At 35.5% G+C, this 21,036-nt stretch overlaps 1 protein-coding gene across 1 annotated transcript; it reads right to left on the bottom strand.

Moving 5' to 3' along the window:
* Positions 1 to 43: 43 nt before the first annotated feature.
* On the bottom strand, positions 44 to 16,369 carry LOC123548586 (uncharacterized). Its single transcript, XM_053546862.1, has 9 exons — positions 16,210 to 16,369; positions 13,852 to 13,913; positions 11,641 to 11,752; positions 10,859 to 11,007; positions 9,400 to 9,549; positions 8,724 to 8,771; positions 3,316 to 3,429; positions 1,728 to 1,817; positions 44 to 109 (listed from the first exon to the last, which is right to left on the bottom strand). Exons 1-9 carry the CDS (start codon positions 16,328 to 16,330, stop codon positions 44 to 46), a joined length of 912 nt encoding a protein of 303 aa, XP_053402837.1. The 5' UTR covers positions 16,331 to 16,369.
* Between the last annotated feature and the right edge of the window lie 4,667 nt (positions 16,370 to 21,036).

Genomic DNA, 21,036 nt, shown 5'->3' on the forward strand with positions numbered 1-21,036 from the left:
ATACTCTGACTAAACTAAGTTTTTTATCCTTGGAGACTGAATTCTACATAAATAGAGACAGTGATTCTATCTGGTCTCTACTTGTATGTGATGAAGATGTCAATTTCACCTAAAATAGCAGGCTTGTTGTTTTTTAAAGCAATAAATGTTTTAAATTTGAAAATAATGAATGAAAAATTCAAATGATGCATTTTATTATGTATGTAATTTGAAAAGATAATATTTAACTGGAAGTTAAAAATATTTATTTGATGTTTTCCAGTGAATTATAGTTTTCCCAGTGAAATAAAAGTGATAATCCACAGTTTTGAAACAGCAGATTATCATTTTTATTTTTCACTGTTTTGGCGAACTAGTTCCGGTCCTCCGTTGTGATTGAAGTCAAATTGTATACCGAAAATTGTGAATACCGGGGACCACAATGACGATGACGTCGTTTAAATGACTTCATTTGGGTTATGCTTTCTGCTGACCTTTCCCGCAATTGACATTTTATAATTACGCAACAAAGTAGAGTTTTAACTTTGAATAAAAGAAAATTAGTTTATTGGAATATCATTTATTTCACTCGTGAGCACCAAAAAAAGTTATTTTCACTGAGCATGCCAATCGTGAAAATATCATCTTTGATGCTCACTTGTGAATAAATAATTTCACAAACAAACCCAAATCACTCTATATCGTAAACGTTGACCACAATCAAGTTGACTTTTTAAAGTCAAAAAAGTAAATATGGGAAAATATATACTTACATTCTGTAGTTTCATGAAAAATAAAATAAATTTAATCATGTAATAACATATAACCATATCATTTATTTGTTCAGTAATTTAAGTCACACTTTTCATTTGATTGTTACATCACATGCTTTTCAGCTTTGAGAGGGGCACCTCCAAGTATTTTTTTTAATAGGCAAAAATGCACCCCATGTAGAACCACCACCTTCTGTGAGCTAGCTGGACAGTTTCCTTACATAAAAAATTTTGCAACCCCATCAATGTTCTGTAAGACCTAAGGTAATAGTGAATCCAAGTCAGCAACTATAACCTCTCTGTCAAGAAGGCCCCAAAACAACTAATAAATAATAACTTGCCTAAAGATAAATCTCATTAAAAGTCCTCTCAATCTCTATTGAAAGATGTATTTTGTAAAGGCAATATCTGGTATAGTACTTACAGAAATATTGTGCTCTCTGAAAGTCTATAGTGACATTTGAAAATTCAACATGTTTTTATCAACATGTTCCCCAATAATATCATATTTTTATAGATAGAAAATACTTCAACAGCATGAATAATCTATACAGCAAAGATATATCTTTTCAAAACATTTTAGAATATAAGTCACAAAGAAAAACATATTTTGTAATTTCAAATTTAGACAACTGAATGTAGAAATTTTTTACTTGACTTCATACTTTCGTAGAGCACTGTATGTAAATTTCTATAAAAATAACCCTGTTGTGTACAAAAGCAATGTTTCAAACGGATTATAGCATTACACACACTTGTGAAACAACAATCAACATGTTTTTGTTTTTTTTGTTTTTTTAAATATTCAATTTCAGTTTTGGCTCATTTTGTTATTTCTCAAAGTCAAATATATTCTACATAAACTTTGTACTGGTAACTCTTCAACCAAGGTATATTATTTCAGAAGTTATCCTAGGTACCTTAAAACCATAGAACATTGCTTTAAAATAAGGTTTTAAATACTGAAGGACTTACTGTTCTTTGGTTTACATAAACACCTGGCTTACTCAGCAACATTTTTATTACTTCAGGTTTTCCTTTCTTTGCTGCCCAGTGTAATGCAGTCTACAAATACAAATATAACATATAGTATTATCATCAGTGCGCGTTAATACAACAAATCTACACTTTTCTGTCTGAGAACTACATGTACTATTTTGATATGTAGACCATCTCTGTTAAAAAGTCTTTGTTTTGCTTTGTTGGGTCATCAGTCAAACTAACACAGCTTAAGTCATATTGTAACTTTTATGTTGCCCTACATGGCACTATTTCACTCAACGGTAAGAACCAAGAGAAGAAATTCACCGATCTTCTGCAAGCCGGTTTGAAAAACTAGTAACTACAGTGGTTAGAGGTATGTGATTTCAAGTCAGCAACATTAACCAACTTTAACCATTCAAGTCAACATGACACCTCTAACTACACGTCTATCTTTTTGTATTTGGGACTAATACTACCTTTTAATTCTCATGTTTATTTCGAATTATACCAAAAAACTATAGCTGTATATTGCACAGCCTTGTATTCTCTTCAATAAATGAGAATATTAAATAAATATCTAGTAAAACATTTAAATCAAGACAAAACTTTATACTTACATACTACAATATCCAGAAATGACATCAAGACATATACCATGAAATCAACATCATCAGGTATGAAAAAGGAAAAAGAAATGTCAAAGAGAGTTAACATAATAGAGTCAATGCAAAACCAACATTACGTGACAGCTGCAATTTTAAGGTTCTATAGTAAAATTTTTAAATTCAGTAAAACTCTGAGATGGCACATTTAAGTAATGGGTAAGTAACATTTATTGCAGTTTCTACATACTGTATCTTTACTGTTTCAATGTGTGTGAAATTCAGTGGAAGAACATTATTATGACAATGAAAATAACACTTAAATGTTTAGAAAGGTTCAAGGCATACATACCCCCTGCAGAATCATGAAAAAAAAAGTAAAGTTAATGATTAATGAATGTACTTATGTTTTTATGGCCATTAAAAAAAAACATCTAAGAGCTTGGTATGACTAAATAATCAAGGGAACTATGACTATCTTGATTCTATGCTTATAATAGAGATTTACAGTTATACCATCATAACTAGTTATAAAGATGTTTTTACACCAGTCTCAGAAAGCAAACTTGACACTGGTCAGTTTCACAATTTTGCTAAAAACAACAACCAATCAGATGCTAGAGCTTTGAGATGTGTCTCTAAAGTAAGTTTCATACCTAAGCCATGCCATGAGAAAACCAACATAGTGGCTTTGCAACCAGCATGGATCCAGACCAGTCTGCACATCCGCACAGTCTGGTCAGGATCCATGTTGTTCCCTGATGGTTTCTTTAATTGCAATAGGCTTTGAAAGCGAACAGCATGGATCCTGACCAGACTGCGCACATGCGCAGGCTGGTCTGGATCCATGCTGGTCGCAAAGCCACTATGTTGGTTTTCTCACAGCGTTGCTCAACTATAAAGAATTGTGATAACTATTCATGTAAATAAATGTCAGTTGCAACAGATTTAATTTTAACATTGGTAGCTGATCTTACCGAAGTGAATTCTTTAACTGAGGCAAGGTGTGGATTTTTGGAGAGTAATTCATTCATCAGATGATATTCTGAGGCGGAACATTTCACTAGCCAGTCCTTCTCCAAGGCACTAAGCTAAAAATAGTACAAATACAACAGTAAAATGATTATATTTCATTGAAACAAAATTTCTTAGTTTCAAATCAACAGTTACTTCACTGGGATAATATCTGCAGTGTCGCATTCAGCTTCAGTAGATTTTGTATCACACGAGGCACTTGTGCCAAATGTGACCACGCCTGGTAAAATCCAACACAGCTAAATTCATCATTATAGATCAAGATAATGTTTTAATGACCTTTTATTATATACCTCAACTATTTCTAGTGTAATTTCAGATAAATTTGAAACAAGAGGGCCAAAATGGCCCTATATCGCTCACCTGTTATCATTGCACTTAAGGACAAGAAGGTCAAAAAATCATAATCAAGATCAATCAAAAGAATTATTAGAAAATATAGTTTAAATTTTCTTAAAGTTACTTCAAATAAAATTATTTTCAATTCAGGCCAGTAGTTTCATGCCCGAAGGATTACATCAGAGGAGGATAGAAGCAAAATTTTGACTGATGAAGCCCAAAGGACAGGAACAACAAAGGGAAGAAATTAAAAATAAATCTAAGTCCTCAGAAAAAATATCTAAACAAGAGTGCCAGAATGTCACAATATACGCCCGTCACAGCAAATTTCTTTACTCTAGCACCTGTATTTGCAAATGGAATTTTAATTTTGTGGTTGTTGAGTAATCATTGTAAGTCTTTTGTTTTTCTAAGACCACAAAAAACTCCTTACCAGGTAGAGATACATTAAAATACACCTAAAATTTGAAAGTAACATCTATGTTGTACCACAGAAAAATGGTCTTGTTTTTTCCCTACGGTCAATTATATAAAAGTTACAATATAAGTTATTTATAGTAACAACTAAGGGAAGATAATCTTAAAAAAAAAAAAAAAAAAAAAATCCAAAAAAAATTGTAAGTCCACACAAAAATCTTTACCAGGTAGAGATTGGTCAAAATACACCTCATAATTGGATGTAGCATGCATGTTGTACTACAGAAAAGTGGTCTCGATTTTTCCCTACGACTAGTAATGAAAAAGTTACAATATAAGCTATTTATAGTAACAACAGAGGGAAGTAATTCTAAAGAAGGGAACTGCGCATGGCACTTCGTCTCATGATGGTGTATAATTGTGCCAAGTTACATCAAAATCCCTCCATGCATGAAGAAGAAATGCTTCGGACAAAGTCATTCTTGTATCTGACCTTTGGCCTCTAAGTGTGACCTTGACCTTTGACCTAGGGACCTGGTTCTTGTAATTACTTAGCTAAGTCTGTTATTTCATATGCCTGTATTTGCTCTTTATGTGTCTTTAATGTTGACTTTTTCAGCTATAACAGAACCGTATATGACTATTTCATAAATTAAAACACAACAATTCTGAATTGAAAAGAAAACGATGTATAAAAATAAGAAATATACTTAAGAAAATACTTAAGTTCGTTATACTGTGCTTAAGTAGAAATGTGATATTTGCTTGACTGAAATAAGTACTGCAGACAAAAACTACCAACCATAGTATAATTTAGCTACAAATACATTGTTATAGAAAAAATCAACATGAAATAACAATAAATTAAGCAATAGCATAATTTTGAAATAACAGGCTTAACTAAGTAATTACTTAAGTTTTTTCGTGAAACTGGGGCCTGGTTCTTGCGCATGACACTCAGCCTCGTGGTGGTGAACATTTGTGCAAAGTTATATCAAAATTCCTCCATGCATGAAGAAGATATGCTCCGGACAAAGTCATTCTTGAATTTGACCTTTGACCTCTAAGTGTGACCTTGACCTTAGACCTAGGGACCTGGTTTTTGCGCATGACACTCCGTCTCATGATGGTGAACAACTGTGCCAAGTTTCATCAAAATCCCTTCATGCATGTAGACGATATGCTCCGGACAAAGTCTGTTTTCAAACGGGCGTATAAAAAAATCAAATCATAAATGACAAGGTCAAAATAGCTAAGTTTGGCCCTTTCAGGGACCATAACTCTGGAACCAATAAAGGGATCTGGCCGGTTCAAGAAAGGAACCAAGACCTTATTGTGACACAAGTTTTGTGCAAGTCTGATTAAATTCAAATCAAAAATGAAGCTGCTATTGTGCAGACAAGGTCGATATAGCCAATTCAGGCCCTATCAGGGGCCATAACTCTGGAACCCAGAAAGGAATCTGGCCATTTCAAGAAAGGAAGCAAGGTCTTATGGTGATACAAGTTGTGTGCAAGTTTGGTTAAAATCAAATCATAAATGAAGCTGCTATTGTGCAGACAAGGTCAAAAAAGCTCATTTTGGCCCTTTCAGGGGCCGTAACTCTGGAACCCGTTAAGGGATCTGGTCGGTTCAAGAAAGGAACCAAGATCTTATAGTGACACAAGATTTGTGCAGGTTTGATTAAAATCAAATCATAAATGCAGCTGCTATTGTGCAGACAATGTCAAAAAAGCTAATTTTGGCCCTTTCAGGGGCCATAACTCTAGAACCTATTATGGGATCTGGTCGGTTCAAAAAAGGAACCGAGATATTATGGTGACACAAGTTGTGTGCAAGTTTAATTAAATTCAAATCATAAATGATGCTGCTATTGTGCAGACAAGGTCAAAATAGCTATTTTTGGCCCTTTCAGGGGCAATAACTCTGGAGCCCATGATGGAATCTGGCCATTTCAAGAAAGGAAGCAAGATCTTATGGTGATACAAGTTGTGTGCAAGTTTGGTTAAATTCAAATCATAAATGATGCTGCTATTGTGCAGACAAGGTCAAAATAGCTAATTTTGGCCCTTTCATGGGCCATAACTCTGGAGCCCATGATGGAATGAGCCCAGTTCAAGAAAGGAACCAAGATCTTATGGTGATACAAGTTGTGTGCAAGTTTGGTTAAATTCAAATCATAAATGAAGCTGCTATTGTGCAGAAAAGGTCAAAATAACTAATTTTGGCCCTTTCAGGGGCCATAACTCTGGAACCCATGATGGAATCTGGCCAGTTCAAGAAAGGAACCAAGATCTCACGATGATAGAAGTTGTGTGCAAGTTTGGTAAAAATCAAATCATAAATGAAGCTGCTATTGTGCAGACAAGGTCAAAATAGCTAATTTTGGCCCTTCAGGGGCCATAATTCTGGAACCCAGAATGGGATCTGGCCATTTCAAGAAAGGAAGCAAGATCTTATGGTGACACAAGTTGTGTGCAAGTTTGGTTAAAATAAAATCATAAATGAACTCTATTGTGCAAGAAAGTCAAAAATAGCATTTGGCCCTTTCAGGGGCATAACTCTGAACCCGTGTGGGATCTGGCAGTTCGAAAGGAACTGAAATCTTATATGAACAAGTTTTGTACAGTTTGATTAAAATCAAATTCTTATCTGCACATGAAATTTGGGTGCAGACAATGTCAAAAAGCTACTGGCCTTGTCAGGGGCATAACTCTAGAACTATAGGATTGGTCGGTTGCAAAAAGGAACTGAGTTATTTTTGGTAGACACAATTGTGTCAAGTTTATTTAAAATTCATAAAAGGCGCATATTTGCAAAAAGCAAATAGTTATTTTTGGCTTTCAGGGATCCTACTATGATGGAAACTGTTGCAAGAAAGCAATAGCTTATGTGATAAGTTGTGGCAAAAGTTTGGCTTAAATAAATCAAAAGATACTGATTTCTAAGTCAAAAGGCTAATTTTGCCAAAAAGCAGGATGGATATGATGCCTTCAGAAGGATCAGATTTGATGGTGAACAAGTGTTGCAAGTTTTCAAATTCAAATCTATAAAGAAAAAGTTGCATTAGCAAAAAGGTCAAAAAACTGATTTTGGCCTATGTCAAAGGGGCCATAACTCTGGCAACATGATGGAATCTGGCATTTAGAAAGGTAACTATGATTCCGTGATAAAGTTGTGTGCAAGTTTTAAAATAGTTACATTAAGAAAGCTGCTAACTAAACAAGTCAAAATAACTAATTTTTAGCCTAAGGGGCATAATTCTTGAACCAGATGGAGATCTGGCGGGTTGCTATGATGGGAACAAGTATTCATGGTGACACAATTGTTGCATAGTTTGGGTAAATTACTAAATCATAAATTTAACCAATGAAAAGAATTTTCGATAAAATACAAAATGGGCCCTTAACATTTTCTAGAAAATCCAATGATGGATTGTTTTCGAAAGGTCTGAGTATCATGGCATACAATTTATTCAAGTTTGATTAAAATAGCTTGATAATGTGGAAAACTGACTAAACATATAACTAAAATGTACGCGACGCAGACGCAGGCGACCCGACGCGAAAAGCTCAACCATATCACTATGTGACAGGTGAGCTAATAAAACTAACTACTTGTTTGATATGAAGTTGAACTTTTTAATGCAAGGAACATAAATATTTGTTTTTCGTGGGTTTAACGTCACACCAACACAATTTTAGGTCATATGTCGACTTTCCAGCTTTGATTGTGGAGGGAGGAAAACCCTGGGTGGCCCTGTGCGCATTATTTCATCACGGGCGGGCACAAGAGTTGAACCAGCAACCTTCCAGTTGGATGGCTTCCTCACATGCTGAATTCAATGCCCCGCTTGAGACTCAAGCCCAAATCAGTGTGGGGCAACTGATTCAAAGTCAGCGACCTTAACCACCATTTCTGTCCTCATATTCAATGTCATGGTTAAAGCAAGCAGTCCCACTACCTGTTATTTTGCCATAACTGATAAGGTTGACTTTTGGGAAATTCAAGCAGTATTTCTGACAGATAATGTGTAGGTACATGTATATGATAAATGTATTTATTACATCACATTTGACATCTGTGTAATTTCTCATATTTATAAAAAAAATATTGCTGGTATATCAGTGGCATATTGGCCTTTAACTATGACAGCTTAAAATAAAGGTTTATCACTATGAAGTGTAAGTTTCAGACTTAACGCTGATGAATATGGACGCTCTTGTTTTTGTCGTAAGCTCTTCCTATCTACCAGAGGGCCTCTGTGGCTGAGTGGTTAAGGTGGCAGACTTCAAATCACTTGCCCCTCACTGCTGTATGGTTTGATCCCTTGCTTGGGATGTAGAAATCTTTCATTCAAGGATTCTATCAAGCTGGTTTGCGGGAGGTTTGTGGTTCTACCCAGGTGCCTGTTATAAACAGAAGTAATGTGGGAGGGGCACATTGGGCCTTCATTCACCAAGAAAAGCTAGTAGGTCACCATCTTACCTCAAATTGCTATGGTTCCTCCCAAGATCCAACAAAACTACATAACTTACAAAGTTATGCAGGCAAACTAAAATGAAAACTTAACAAAATACATGTATAAACTTACAGGTGAATAACTGTCTGAACTTGAATCATCGCCATCTGGATCTCGCACCTAAATAATGAAATTTAAGAAAATACAGACTTAATAAGCTTTGCAAAATAGCTTACTGGAATGAACATAATCATTCTGGTACACACCTTACAACTGAGGTGTATAATATATATATAAGGTACAGTGCAGCCAGCTGAAGTTGAAATTTGAACAAAAGGTCAATTTGGAAGTTGTCTGACTGGCTGCTTAAGGCAAATGACTGTTATTACAGGTGGCTGTATATCTGTGAACAGCTGTGTATGTATTACATACTTCCATTATAACCTCTATAGAATGATCCCTGTTGTTAAATAGCAACCTTATAAACTGTTTGCCTTATAGTGAAATAAATGTTCAAAAATATCTAACACACACATGTATATAACCTATTTGCTATGGAGTGAAATATAATGTGTTCAAGATATTTCTTACACATACATCTCCCACACAAATACATGCTCTTTCCAATTTCAAAGGACTTGCCTTTCAAATCAACATAATTATGTACTACAATTTAGTTCAAGGCTGAACAGAAAACTGTCTAAACTCGCTTAATTTAAAGAACAAGGTATGACAGTAACAGAAACTCTTTCTCTTAATAAAGACATATCTTAACAAAGTTCTCATATCCTTTAGGTATCCTACAAACCTTTCTATGGTCTTTTTTCCGGACAGCCCCGAGGTTTGATGAGGAAACCTTCTGTATTTCTGACTCGGATTCGATCCTGTTCAAGTGTTTAGCTCTCTCCTTCACACTTAACACAGAGGCATTACTGTCCTCTTCTTGCCCAACAGATGACTGTCAATTATATATTGTTAAAAATCATGTACCGTAAAACACTTTACTCAACAAAAATTGTTGAAGTACATTTCCTTAGATAAACAGATATATATATTTCATACCAGATTTATATAGCACCCTTTTCATGATTAACATGTTCAAAGACACTTTACATAGCACAAAGGCAGCCTCTCAGGGTGCCAAATTCAACCTCTACTAGTTCAGACACAGAGCAATCTGACCAGAGGGACAGTGTGAGACAAAGCCTCCTGAACAAAGAGTGAAATCCTTTTAGATACTGACCTGTCTGGCTAACTTAACCTAGCTTTTGGCAAAAAAAATGAACAATACAAAAATAAAGCCGTCTTTCCTGGGAAGAAGCAGCACAGGCTTAGTGAGGAGACACTTAAGAAAATCTCGAATATTTCCTGTGCCTGGACCGGGATTCAAACCCCTGACCTCGGGACTGACAGCCAAGCATGTTAGATATACAATGACTGTGTTGACCTCAATGGTATTGCTGGTTTGCTTGATTAGTTTAACACCATTTCAGTAATGTTATTGTGGTCAGTTAATCTAATATGTGTTCCCGGATTCTAATCTTATGCAGACTTCTTCGCCACAAGAAACTGACAACTATCACACATAAATCTGGGACAGAATTACTTGAAACACATTGCCTTCTATAACTGTTACAGAGAAGGTACACTGCAGCACAGCTCACAGGACTGAAACATGTAACTTCCTGATACATAGGCATAATGCACTAATTATAATACTGAGTTTCACAAATCACAGGCCTTCCAAAAAAGTAGGAGGTCCCTACACAAAAAAGTAGGAAAAAACAGGTGGTTTGCAACAAAAAAAGTAGGAAAAAAACAGGTGGTTTGAGACAAAAAAGGTAGGAAAAGTAGGATTATTTAGATTTATTAACATAAAATTTGAGCGCTGAGAGCAAGGTAGGTATTGAAGGGGTGCCTTTGCCCATGTTAGAGGGGGTTAGGGGGGTCCCCCTTTGGAATTTTTTTTTTAAAATACAGGTAAGAAATGGTGGCCTCTTGTGTATTTACTGGTGTAGTCCCCCAAGTTAGGGGTATCAAGCGGCTCTCCCCTGTAAAGTTTTTAAATACAGGCATGAAATGGTGGCATCTGGTGCATTTTAGGTCTAAATTTTGAGGTAATGAAGGGTTCATTCACCTCCTGATGGGGTCAGGGGGCTCTTCTGGCCTGGAATCAACAAAAATGTCTGATTTTCAAGTAACCACGAAATTCATCAAAGTTTGTCCCAAACAAATTATTATGACTTCAAGAAGTACTAAAACATTACCAATGATCTTGAAGAAGATGAGGAAAGGCCAGATCCCAGACTTGCTGTATCGTTTGTAGATGCCAATGTAGATGACGAGAGACGTACATCTGAGGCTGATAGATTACCGTCACTCTTCACTCTGGAGGCAGCAACTCCATCTGTCCGATCTAAAAATAGAAGTGCAGAAATGTTTGATCATGAACCTGCTTTTGACTGTTTTCAATAAACTAGCTCCATATATAGGTCTTTTATCTAGGAAGGAGAATAACTCGAAATGACAAAAACAATAACAATCTTAATTAAGATTTTTATATTCACCAAAACTATTTTTCCAATTTGCAGATTCAAAACAAGAGCACACCTTGCGGGTGCAGATGCTCATCTGATTTTTTTGTTTCTGTATAACAGAAATAATATCCTACCCAAGTGTGTTTTTAATGATATTTTCTAAGTGAGTAAGTCCAAAAGGGGCCATAATTCTTGCAAAAAGCAGAATGGAGTTATGTTTCTAGCTGTATAGTCAGATTTTGATGATGAACAAGTGTTGCAAGTTTTAAAGCAATAGCTTTGATTACCTAAACGTAAACTTAACCAGGCAATGCCGGTGCCGACACAGACACTGATCAATTTATTAAGTGATGACAGTAACTCATCTTTTTTTCTTCAAAAAATCAGATGAGCTAATAAAAACAACCTTGATGGTAATAAGAAGCATACACATTTAAAGAGCTGAATATTTACAGTGAATTAAGAGAAACTGAGCAAAAAGGAGCATTTTGCCTTTCTGAAATGAGCCATACCTTCTGGCATTGTGGGAGCAGATGGAGGCTCGGACTGGGCTCGTGCATCCCACTTGCCTCCGCCTGAATCTTCACGGTATTTCTTCTTTAGCATCAATATTTTCTCTTTATTCTGAAATATACATCAACATTCATGTATAATAATTTAGAATACAATCAACACAATAAAGTATTCAATGACTCAGTTTGCTGATGTAAGTCTGAATTGGGTTCGACCCTGCTGATTATTTAAAATGGACTGGTCTGCCATTCAATTTGGTCAGTATAATTTATTATCCGAAGGGGTGCTCACTGCAAATTAACTGACAGAATAGCAAACAGTGCAGACCAAGATGAACCTGCATAGTTGTGCAGGCTAATCTTGGTCTGCACTACATGTAATTGCACAGGCAGATTCACTTGCCATCAGCAGGCTGAAGGTTTAAAAGCGTTACAAATCAATGAACTATGATGCATCAATACGGACTTCAACTGTCCTATTGCCTGAAACAGATGCAAGCTGAAGTCATATAGATTAAAACTGACAATAATCTGTTCACTGTGCAAACGAAAAATTCAGCCACACATCGTTTATACCTCTTAACTTGTATATCTTTATAATTTCTGTGTAGATGTTTTGAAAATGGACCTACAGTCAACATCATACTTGCGACCACCTCTGTTTAGCAATTTTTGTATTAAACAACCGGTCAAAATCCCTCTCGAACATTTTCAGTACATAAATTCATTCCATTAAACGGCTTTTTTTAAACAACTAGCGACCACATTAAAGTAGTCCCGAAGTAAAATATTCGACAAAAGTATTTATTAAGCAACCAGGTACCAAATTCCCGCCAGTCATTTCTTCACCTCTGTAATTAGCGAGTATGTTTGGCACCTGCCTGAATGCAATTAACCTTTGTAACAGTCGAACTGACGAACAATCCAGCTATATTTTTCACAGTTTGTGAAATATATATATATATATATATATATATATATACATACACACACACACACACACACACACACACACACACACACACATTTATGTATGTTCATAGTAAATACAGTAACATTAACAGTTAACAAGAGCACCGCCTTGTGGGTGCTGACGCTCATCTGATTTTTTTTGTATAATAGAAAAATTGTCCTACCCATGGTTTTCTAAGTCTAAAAAGGGTCATCATTCTTGCAAAAAGCAGAATAGAGTTATGTTTCTTGATGTACAGTGTCAGCTTATGATGGTGAAAAACTGTTGCAAGTTTTAAAGCAATAGCTTTGATAGTTTATGAGAAAAGTTGACAAACATAATACTCAACCAAGAAAATGATTTTCTAAGTCCAAAAGGGGCAATAATTATTGCAAAAAGTAGGATGGAGTTATATTGCTTGCTGTACAGGGTCAGCTTATGATGGTGAACAAGTGTTGCAAGTTTTCTTTGATAGTTTAAGAGAAAAAGTTGACCTAAACATAAAACTTAACCAAGAAATCTGATATTTTCTAAGTCCAAAAGGGGCCATAAATCTTGCAAAAAGCAGGATGGAGTAATGTTTCTTGCTGTACAAGGTCAGCTTATGATGGTGAACAAGTATTCCAAGTTTCAAAGCAATAGCTTTGATAGTTTAGGAGAAAAGTTTATCTAAACATAAAACTTAACCAAGAAATCTGATATTTTTTAAGTACAAAAGGGGCCATAAATCTTGCAAAAAGCAAGATGGAGTTATGTTTCTTGCTATACAGGGTCAGCTTATGATGGTGAACAAGTATTCCAAGTTTCAAAGCAATAGCTTTGATAGTTTAGGAGAAAAGCTGACCTAAACATAAAAATTAACCAGGCAACGCCGACGCAGACAACAGCTCAAGTGATGACAGTAACTCATCTTTTTTTTCCAAAAAATCAGATGAGCTAAAAATAACTTTTCTCTTCACCTGATGGAAATTGAATTATTCATTAAGAGACCATTCCATTAAGAGACCACATTTTAGCAGTCCCTTGGACGGTCTCTGAATACAATGTCGACTGTACTTTATTTCGCTTAAATTTAACTATGATAGAACTATCATTTTAACATCACCATTATAGCATATCTAAAATGTCACAGCTATCTGAGTGATCTACATTACAAAATATTAAGGTTAAGTTGCAATGAGGGTTAAGATAACCCCTCTTCACACAGCTGATTTATGAAGTACTGATCATGTAATTCCTAAAGTACTAAAAATACTTACATCATCCATTTTAATAGTTGCCAATGTATTGACATAGTTCTTAAACTTTTCCCTCATTTCATCTGCAAATAAAGAAAAGTAATATTTCATGCTCGGGTATGTTAAAAATATCCTTTGTCATGTTTAATTCACACTTTCTATCTTTGATATTAACATGATTAATAACTTAATTAACTTGTAACTATTTTTCTGAACATGAATATATTTTTAGCATTCTCTTCAATTATTTAAGTACTTGGTGTTTTATGTCATGAAAAATGCTGCATATTTACAGTAACTGCGACAAGATTGGTCAACTGACTGAGCGTTTATGTATTTAGATCAACTATCACATAGAACGGGTGATGTTTTGAACCTAAAAGTGGTTTATTTTCCATTTATAATGGATGCACTTAAAACCATTGGCCTGAGTAAATGGGAAAATTCTTGTACTATGGCATATCAAATTAGTCTGGAAATTTTATACTGCAATATATGATATACCGGTATATAATATAAATATAATATACCAGTATATCAGTTATACTGTACTTAACTGAGACAAAATCATTTCAAAGTAAATTTCAGAAACATTTTCCCCAATAGCCTCCATCTTTCCTGTTGCGTGATAGTTGACAGAACGGACGATGTAACATTTTCACACACCATGAGAATTGCGTGGTCTACTCCCCAACTATCTTAGATGTTTGTTTGTCAGTATATTTCATCTTATAAAGAGATTAATTATTGATAAAAGGCTGAAGAAATGTTGTATTGATCAAATTTCGATCAATTACTGATAATTAAAAACATTTTTTCTTCACTGTTTACTCTGCAAATGCTCCCGATGACAAATTAGTAAAAAAAAAATTTTTCATAATATTATGTTGGTCAATGTTTGGGTCGCTCGAAACCGTGGATAACTCGAGCATTTTCATTTTGCTCATCCCCTTGCAACCTCGAGCGAGTGGTGTTTTACTGTAATTAAAAGAAGTCCACTTAGCTGAATTTTAGCTAAAAACATTGTGTTGGCAGTGATCAATGAGCGAAGCGGCAAGGGAGATCACTGCGTTGGAGTTTGTATCCGTCACTGTATGTTAACATAATTCTCGCCCAATGGATTCCGTTGGGTATTACATACACAAAGAAGAAAACTTTGCCAACACATTTTTACCTTTTCTGGTTTGTACTTGGGGGATATCGACCAGTCAAAAAAATATAAAGATATTCAACTCTTGAATAGTCAATTATCTGGACTATTTAAAGGGACAGGGCGTAGTCCAAATAATTAGATGTGAAAAAGTTGTCATTTGACATTCAACAGTCAATAATCTGGCATTTTACATTTTTACTATCAAAGCCTTTTTCGACGTCTAAACGCCAAGTATGAAAGAACTGTATCATAAATTCAATTTCTAAAACATTATAAATTCAGTAAACTTTGTACCTAGATGGAACAAAAATACCTTTGCTTCAATTCTGCAAGGTTAAAGTGATTTACAATCGATTCACGAAATGACGCTTCATCTTTTTAACATCGAATGTTTATATTTGACGTGCCACCATCTTGTTTCGAAATTGAAAGTACCAATTAAATTTGATCGGCGGTAGACGAAAAAATATTTCCCGCCAAATATTTTCATTGTAATTTTGTTTTAGTTTTATCATAAATGGGTATTTTCTACATTTATCCTTATAAATTTTAAATGTCTCTTCTGAAAATAGAAAGATTATTGACATTTATAGTTTCTCTGTATGGGAAAGAGAAAAGGTAACTTTCATTCAAGAAATGATTCTGATATGCAAATCATGTTTACCTCCGGAACACCCTTGGTTATTACCGTGCCACTATTCAAAATTTTCAACGGACTGGATACTGAATTAATCAATCAGATAATTGATAATAAATAAGGTAAAATATAACTTTTAATATTGCTGCCATAAAGCACATTGTTGATTATTCTTCACACTCAATGTGAAAGTTTCAGTCATTTTTGCCAGAAAGTAGTTAAAAAAACCTTCAGATCAAAATTGAGATCTGAAGCGATTTTTTGTGCTATACGTTATTCCAGTTCAACTTTATGACCTGACATAACATGGAAAATAAAAAATGTAAAATATCAACTAAAATGAACTTATAAAGTGATACGAGTTGTCAGGTCTTATATTTAGACTAGGGCAGGGCGTGGTAGCCCACTGGGTAGATCTAGAAACAACACTGATCTGAATAAGGAAGTATTAAAATGTGCATTGCCACAGAAAAAAATACATGACTGGGTTTTTTCCCCGTCAGCCGGTAGTGACGAATTTGACAATTCTTAGAATTTTTCCACCGACACAAACACAACTTGTGAAATCCAAAACATCTCAAGGAATTACCTTTCCTTGCAGGATCATTTAAAAATCTTTTGAAATATGAGACTAGGTCTGTATTTTTGACTCGTCCTCCATTGGCTATTAAAAACTCTTTGACACTTTTTTCAGTAAATTCGGATGCCATTTTGTCGCGGAAGTAATTTTGTATGCGCGCACCGTTTATCTAACATGGTCTAACATTGCAACGACTATTTTAACATCTCGGATCAGAGTCATCTCTTTCGACATTTCAACCTGCCCGAAAATGCGTAATATATGTACCTGATGTACCTCCTTTTGGAGACGTGAGTCTTCAGACTCTTGTGCCCCCCTCCCGGTTGCGTATCCAGCCCCTAGTTCCGGGATGTACCATATACTTAGTGTCTCCCATAAAATCATCCATCTTGACTTAAATGTGTTTAAAGATGGCGCTAAAACTATTTTGGCTGGCAGTAAGTTCCACTCTCGAATTGCGCGTACTGAGAAGGAATGCCTCCTTAGTTCATATTTACTTGCCTTCTCTATTAGTTTTCTTCCATTGTTTCTAGTAGGTTTTGTACTAAGTACAAAGAACTTTTCAAAATTTATGTCCTCTTTATCATTGAGCAGTTTATAAGTTTCTATCATGTCGCCCCTAAATCTCCTATAAGCTAGACTTGGTAAATGAAGTTTTTTTTAATCTTTCAATATATGGTAAGTCTCTAACGCATGAACTAGTTTTGTTGACCTTCTTTGTACACGTTCGATGGCATCAATATCTTTCTTGAAACTTGGGTACCAAATTATATTACAATACTCCAAATTCGGTCTGATCAGAGTCTTAAATAATTTCCTGAATGTTTTTTGGGTTTATATGCAAAAAGAATCTTCTCACTAGACCAGATATTTTGTTTCCTTTGTTTATAGAATTGCTTATATGTCTGCGAAAATGGTTTGTCATTGGTTCTAAATTTACAATTATAGAATAATTTATCTTGTCTGAATTATTTTGTATAATGGGGGACTACTATACTGATGATTATGATTTTTCGAGTGTAAGCAATGTTGTCGCCGGCTGCCACATTTCCGTGCAGGTGCGCGTCTGTGCAAGAAATGTACAGGAGGGTAAAAGCAATACTAATGTATTTGTGAAGTGTTGAAAAATCAAGACGACAGTGTTATTAAAAAGAAGAGTATAAACAGTTCAAAGAGATTAAAAACAGCATTCTTCACTTTATATCGTGTAAGAACATTTGGTCACTCTCTGTCTGAATTGTTCTATGGTAGGGACATGCACAACCTCGGCCGGGAGAGAGTTCCATAGGACTATAGAAGTTGGAAAGAAGGAGAATTGGTAATAATTACAGGCTGTTATGATCTGCTTGTAAGGCAATGGGTGCATATGTCTTGTGAAGCGGATAGGGGGTAAAACATAAGGGAGCATGGGCACTGCAACCAGTCCATTCATAATTTTGTAGAACATTAATAACCTGCTATCAGATCTTCTGTGTTCAAGCGAACGCAACCCCAGTTTAATTAACATTTGGGAGACACTGCTGTATGTGGAGTAATCGTTTGAAACCCATCGCGCGGCCCTGCGCTGAACCAATTCAATTTTATGAATGTTTTGTTTGGTATATGGACTCCAAACAGAGCTGGAGTCTGACTAGAGTTTTGTAAGCAAGTTTTTAATTACGGGTTATTAGTGGGATGTTCCTTTTCAGGAAGTCAAAGGTTTGATTTGATTTGGAGGTGACCTGGTTAACATGTTTGTTCCAGTTAAGACTCCAAGATAAATGGCATCACTTACTGTTTCAAGGATTTGGACCTAAATGGGTTTTTTGACCTCGTGATATTGATCACTGTGCATTTTGATGGGTTAAACTCCATGTCCCATTTCCTTTCCCAGACCTGTAACCTGTTAAGGTCTTGTTGAAGGATACTTTCATGGGAAGAGTTTTTGGCGGTGATGTAAACAGCAGTGTCGTCAGCAAATAACCGGACCTGTGAAACTAGATTTTCGGGCAGGTCATTTATATAAAGTAAGAAGAGAAGAAGGCCTAAAACAGAACCTTGGGGTACTTCATATGTAACTGGGACTTCATCAGAAGTCTCTCCATCAACTAAGACTGACTGGTGCCGGCCTATTAGGAAAGATTTGACCCATTGCAAAGTGTTGCCCTGAACGCCATGTTGGTGAAGTTTAAAGAGAAGTTTCAGGTGGTTGACCTTATCGAACGCTTTCGACAAATCTAACAGTACTAAGTCTGTTTGGTGACCTTGGATTAGGTTTCTTGACAGATCTTCCCCTAGTTCTAATAGCTGAGTTTCGCATGACCTTTTTCCCTAAAACCGTGCTGTAGGTCATAGAGAATATTGTAGACCTTGAAGTGCTTTGTGATATTGGATGCAACAATGTGTTCTAACAGTTTACAGAGAACACATGTCAAAGAAATTGGCCGATAGTTGGCTGGGTTACCTTTACCCTCTTTTTAAAAAGAGGAGTGACGTTTGCTGTAGACAAGTCAGCTGGGATGGTATCAGTGTCAAGGGACGTTTGAAATAACTTTGTAACTAGTGGGGCAATTTGGACACTCAAATTTTTAAGGACAATTGGTTTTAAACCATCTGGGCCACAAGCTTTGTCAGTTTTAAGGGTTGAAAATAATTTTTGGACGCCTTTAACATCAACAGTGACGTTTGACATTAATGGGTAATTACACCTTAGGCTTTGGGGTAGGGCATTGCTAAGGTGGGATTGTACTTTCATTTTACATAGTTGACCTAGTTTTAGAGGGGACATTGGTGTAAATACTGACTGAAACTGGCGATTTAATGCATCTGCTTTGGCCTTACTATCTGTATAGAGTTCGCCATTCTCTAACAGTGGAAACATACCCTGGGAGTCCTGTTTTGCACTCTTTGTAAGGGAGAATAATTTATTACGGGAAAAGTTTTGACCAGTTAGGGCGTTATCTAAATCTGTGTGACCAGTTTGGAATTCCAGAATATGTTCTATGTAACCATTATATGCCTGTTTGATGCTTCTGTGGACTTGATTTCTGAAATTGTTATAGTGTTTCTTGACCTGTTGACTGGTATTCTGTTTGAGCTTTTGATATAACCTAGCTGTTCCTTTTTCTTATTTGGCGTTTTATACTTTGGGTAATCCAGGGAAGTGTTAGCTTTGAACCTATTCTTTTAGTTGGGATGAATAGTTTCATACCTTCATGAAGGACTTCCTTAAATTCTGATCATAAGTCCTTTACTGACTTTGTGTTGTAACCTGTGAATAAGGATTGAGCTTAAGATTCAGTAAATTGCTGAAACTTGAGCCAATCTGCTTTACGGTATAAGGGGACAATTCTGGATACAAGAAACATCTGCTATTTTTAGACATTCGCCTGTACCTGAATAAAAGACCATCAAATATAGATTCCATTGCAGGCAACTACTATCTTTGTAATGTATTGTACTATGAGAAAGTTTTTTTAGTGAATACCAACCAGTAGCTTTATGTTTAGTATGTAAATTTGATGTCTTAAAGTCTCATGATACTGAATAATCTGAAAATCGATATTCTTAAAAAATTATGTTCCCTTAACTTTATCTGCTGGACTTGGCCACAATGATGCTTCATGAACTTCAAGTACTGGAGTACTGCGACAGGTTAATCCGATTTGGGTTGCCGACGTTAGAATAAAGGAGAACTAGAGCAGATGTCATTGAAATATACAAACTTAGGCATGAACTTAATAAAACTTCATTATCAGAACTAGTACAAGGGGGAACACACAGAATCTATTCAAGCCTAGAGCCAAATTAAACACAAGAAAAAAAAACGCAGTCATAGGGTTGTTGACACATGGAATACACATGCACTCTACAAGAATAACTGAAGCACCAACACTCAACTGTTTCAAATCTAGTCTGAATAAACACTGGTCAGGCCAGTCAGAATTCATAGCAAATTAAGGTGCTATAGCCCCTACTAGTAAAATGCAGTACCGATACAACTATAGATGTCTGGCCAGTCAAAGTTTACAGCTCCAGTGTGGGGAAACACATGACATCAAAAGATGTGTAACACTGATAAAATGGCGGCGACAGAGCCAAATTTCACGGAAAATGGGAGGTTAGTGGTAACATTTATACGTAACCAATTTTTCAGACATAGTGCAAGCTAAGCAACACAAAAATCTCTTTCCGACGGTCTCCCATTTTCATAGCCTTGCTAGTTTCTTAGATTACCTCGAGGTTTTGAGCGAGTCGAGATTTTTTTCTAAATAAAATGTTATCTTGCTTTGCACGTATAACAATTTATCAAAAATAATGATTTCAAGAAGGAATTGTTCATGCCTTTGCTGAAAGATGTCAATGAAAATGATTAAAATGTTCGTTACACATAAATATTTTCTTAGTAAAGAAATGATGCTTAACACGAATGTTTCTTTTGATACGTTCTTCAACATTGAAATTTATATGAATTTACATTCATTTGCTGTTTGTTTTTACAGGAACGTTGCCTTCAGCAAAAACACCCAAATGACATTTTTATGGAAACTGAGTTTTTCACATATTCTGAACTAAAGATGTGTCCTTAACATAAATTCAAAATTTTACACACTCGGCCGGTACTTACGTCGTACAAATAATTTCACTCGGGCTGTGCCGTCGTGATATTATTACGCCTGACGTATAACCGCCCATCGTGCATAAATAGTGATAAAACACTCTTTTGCTATAAACTATGTCATAAGTATATGTTTTCGGAAGTTAGATTGATAAAAACATAACTTTAACACATCCAACCACAAAAGGAATAAAATTTATATATGCTGGTAAGACTTGAGAACTGTTTCATTCACATGT

Source organism: Mercenaria mercenaria, chromosome 6 (genome assembly GCF_021730395.1).
Source record: "Mercenaria mercenaria strain notata chromosome 6, MADL_Memer_1, whole genome shotgun sequence".
Taxonomy (NCBI): domain Eukaryota; kingdom Metazoa; phylum Mollusca; class Bivalvia; order Venerida; family Veneridae; genus Mercenaria; species Mercenaria mercenaria.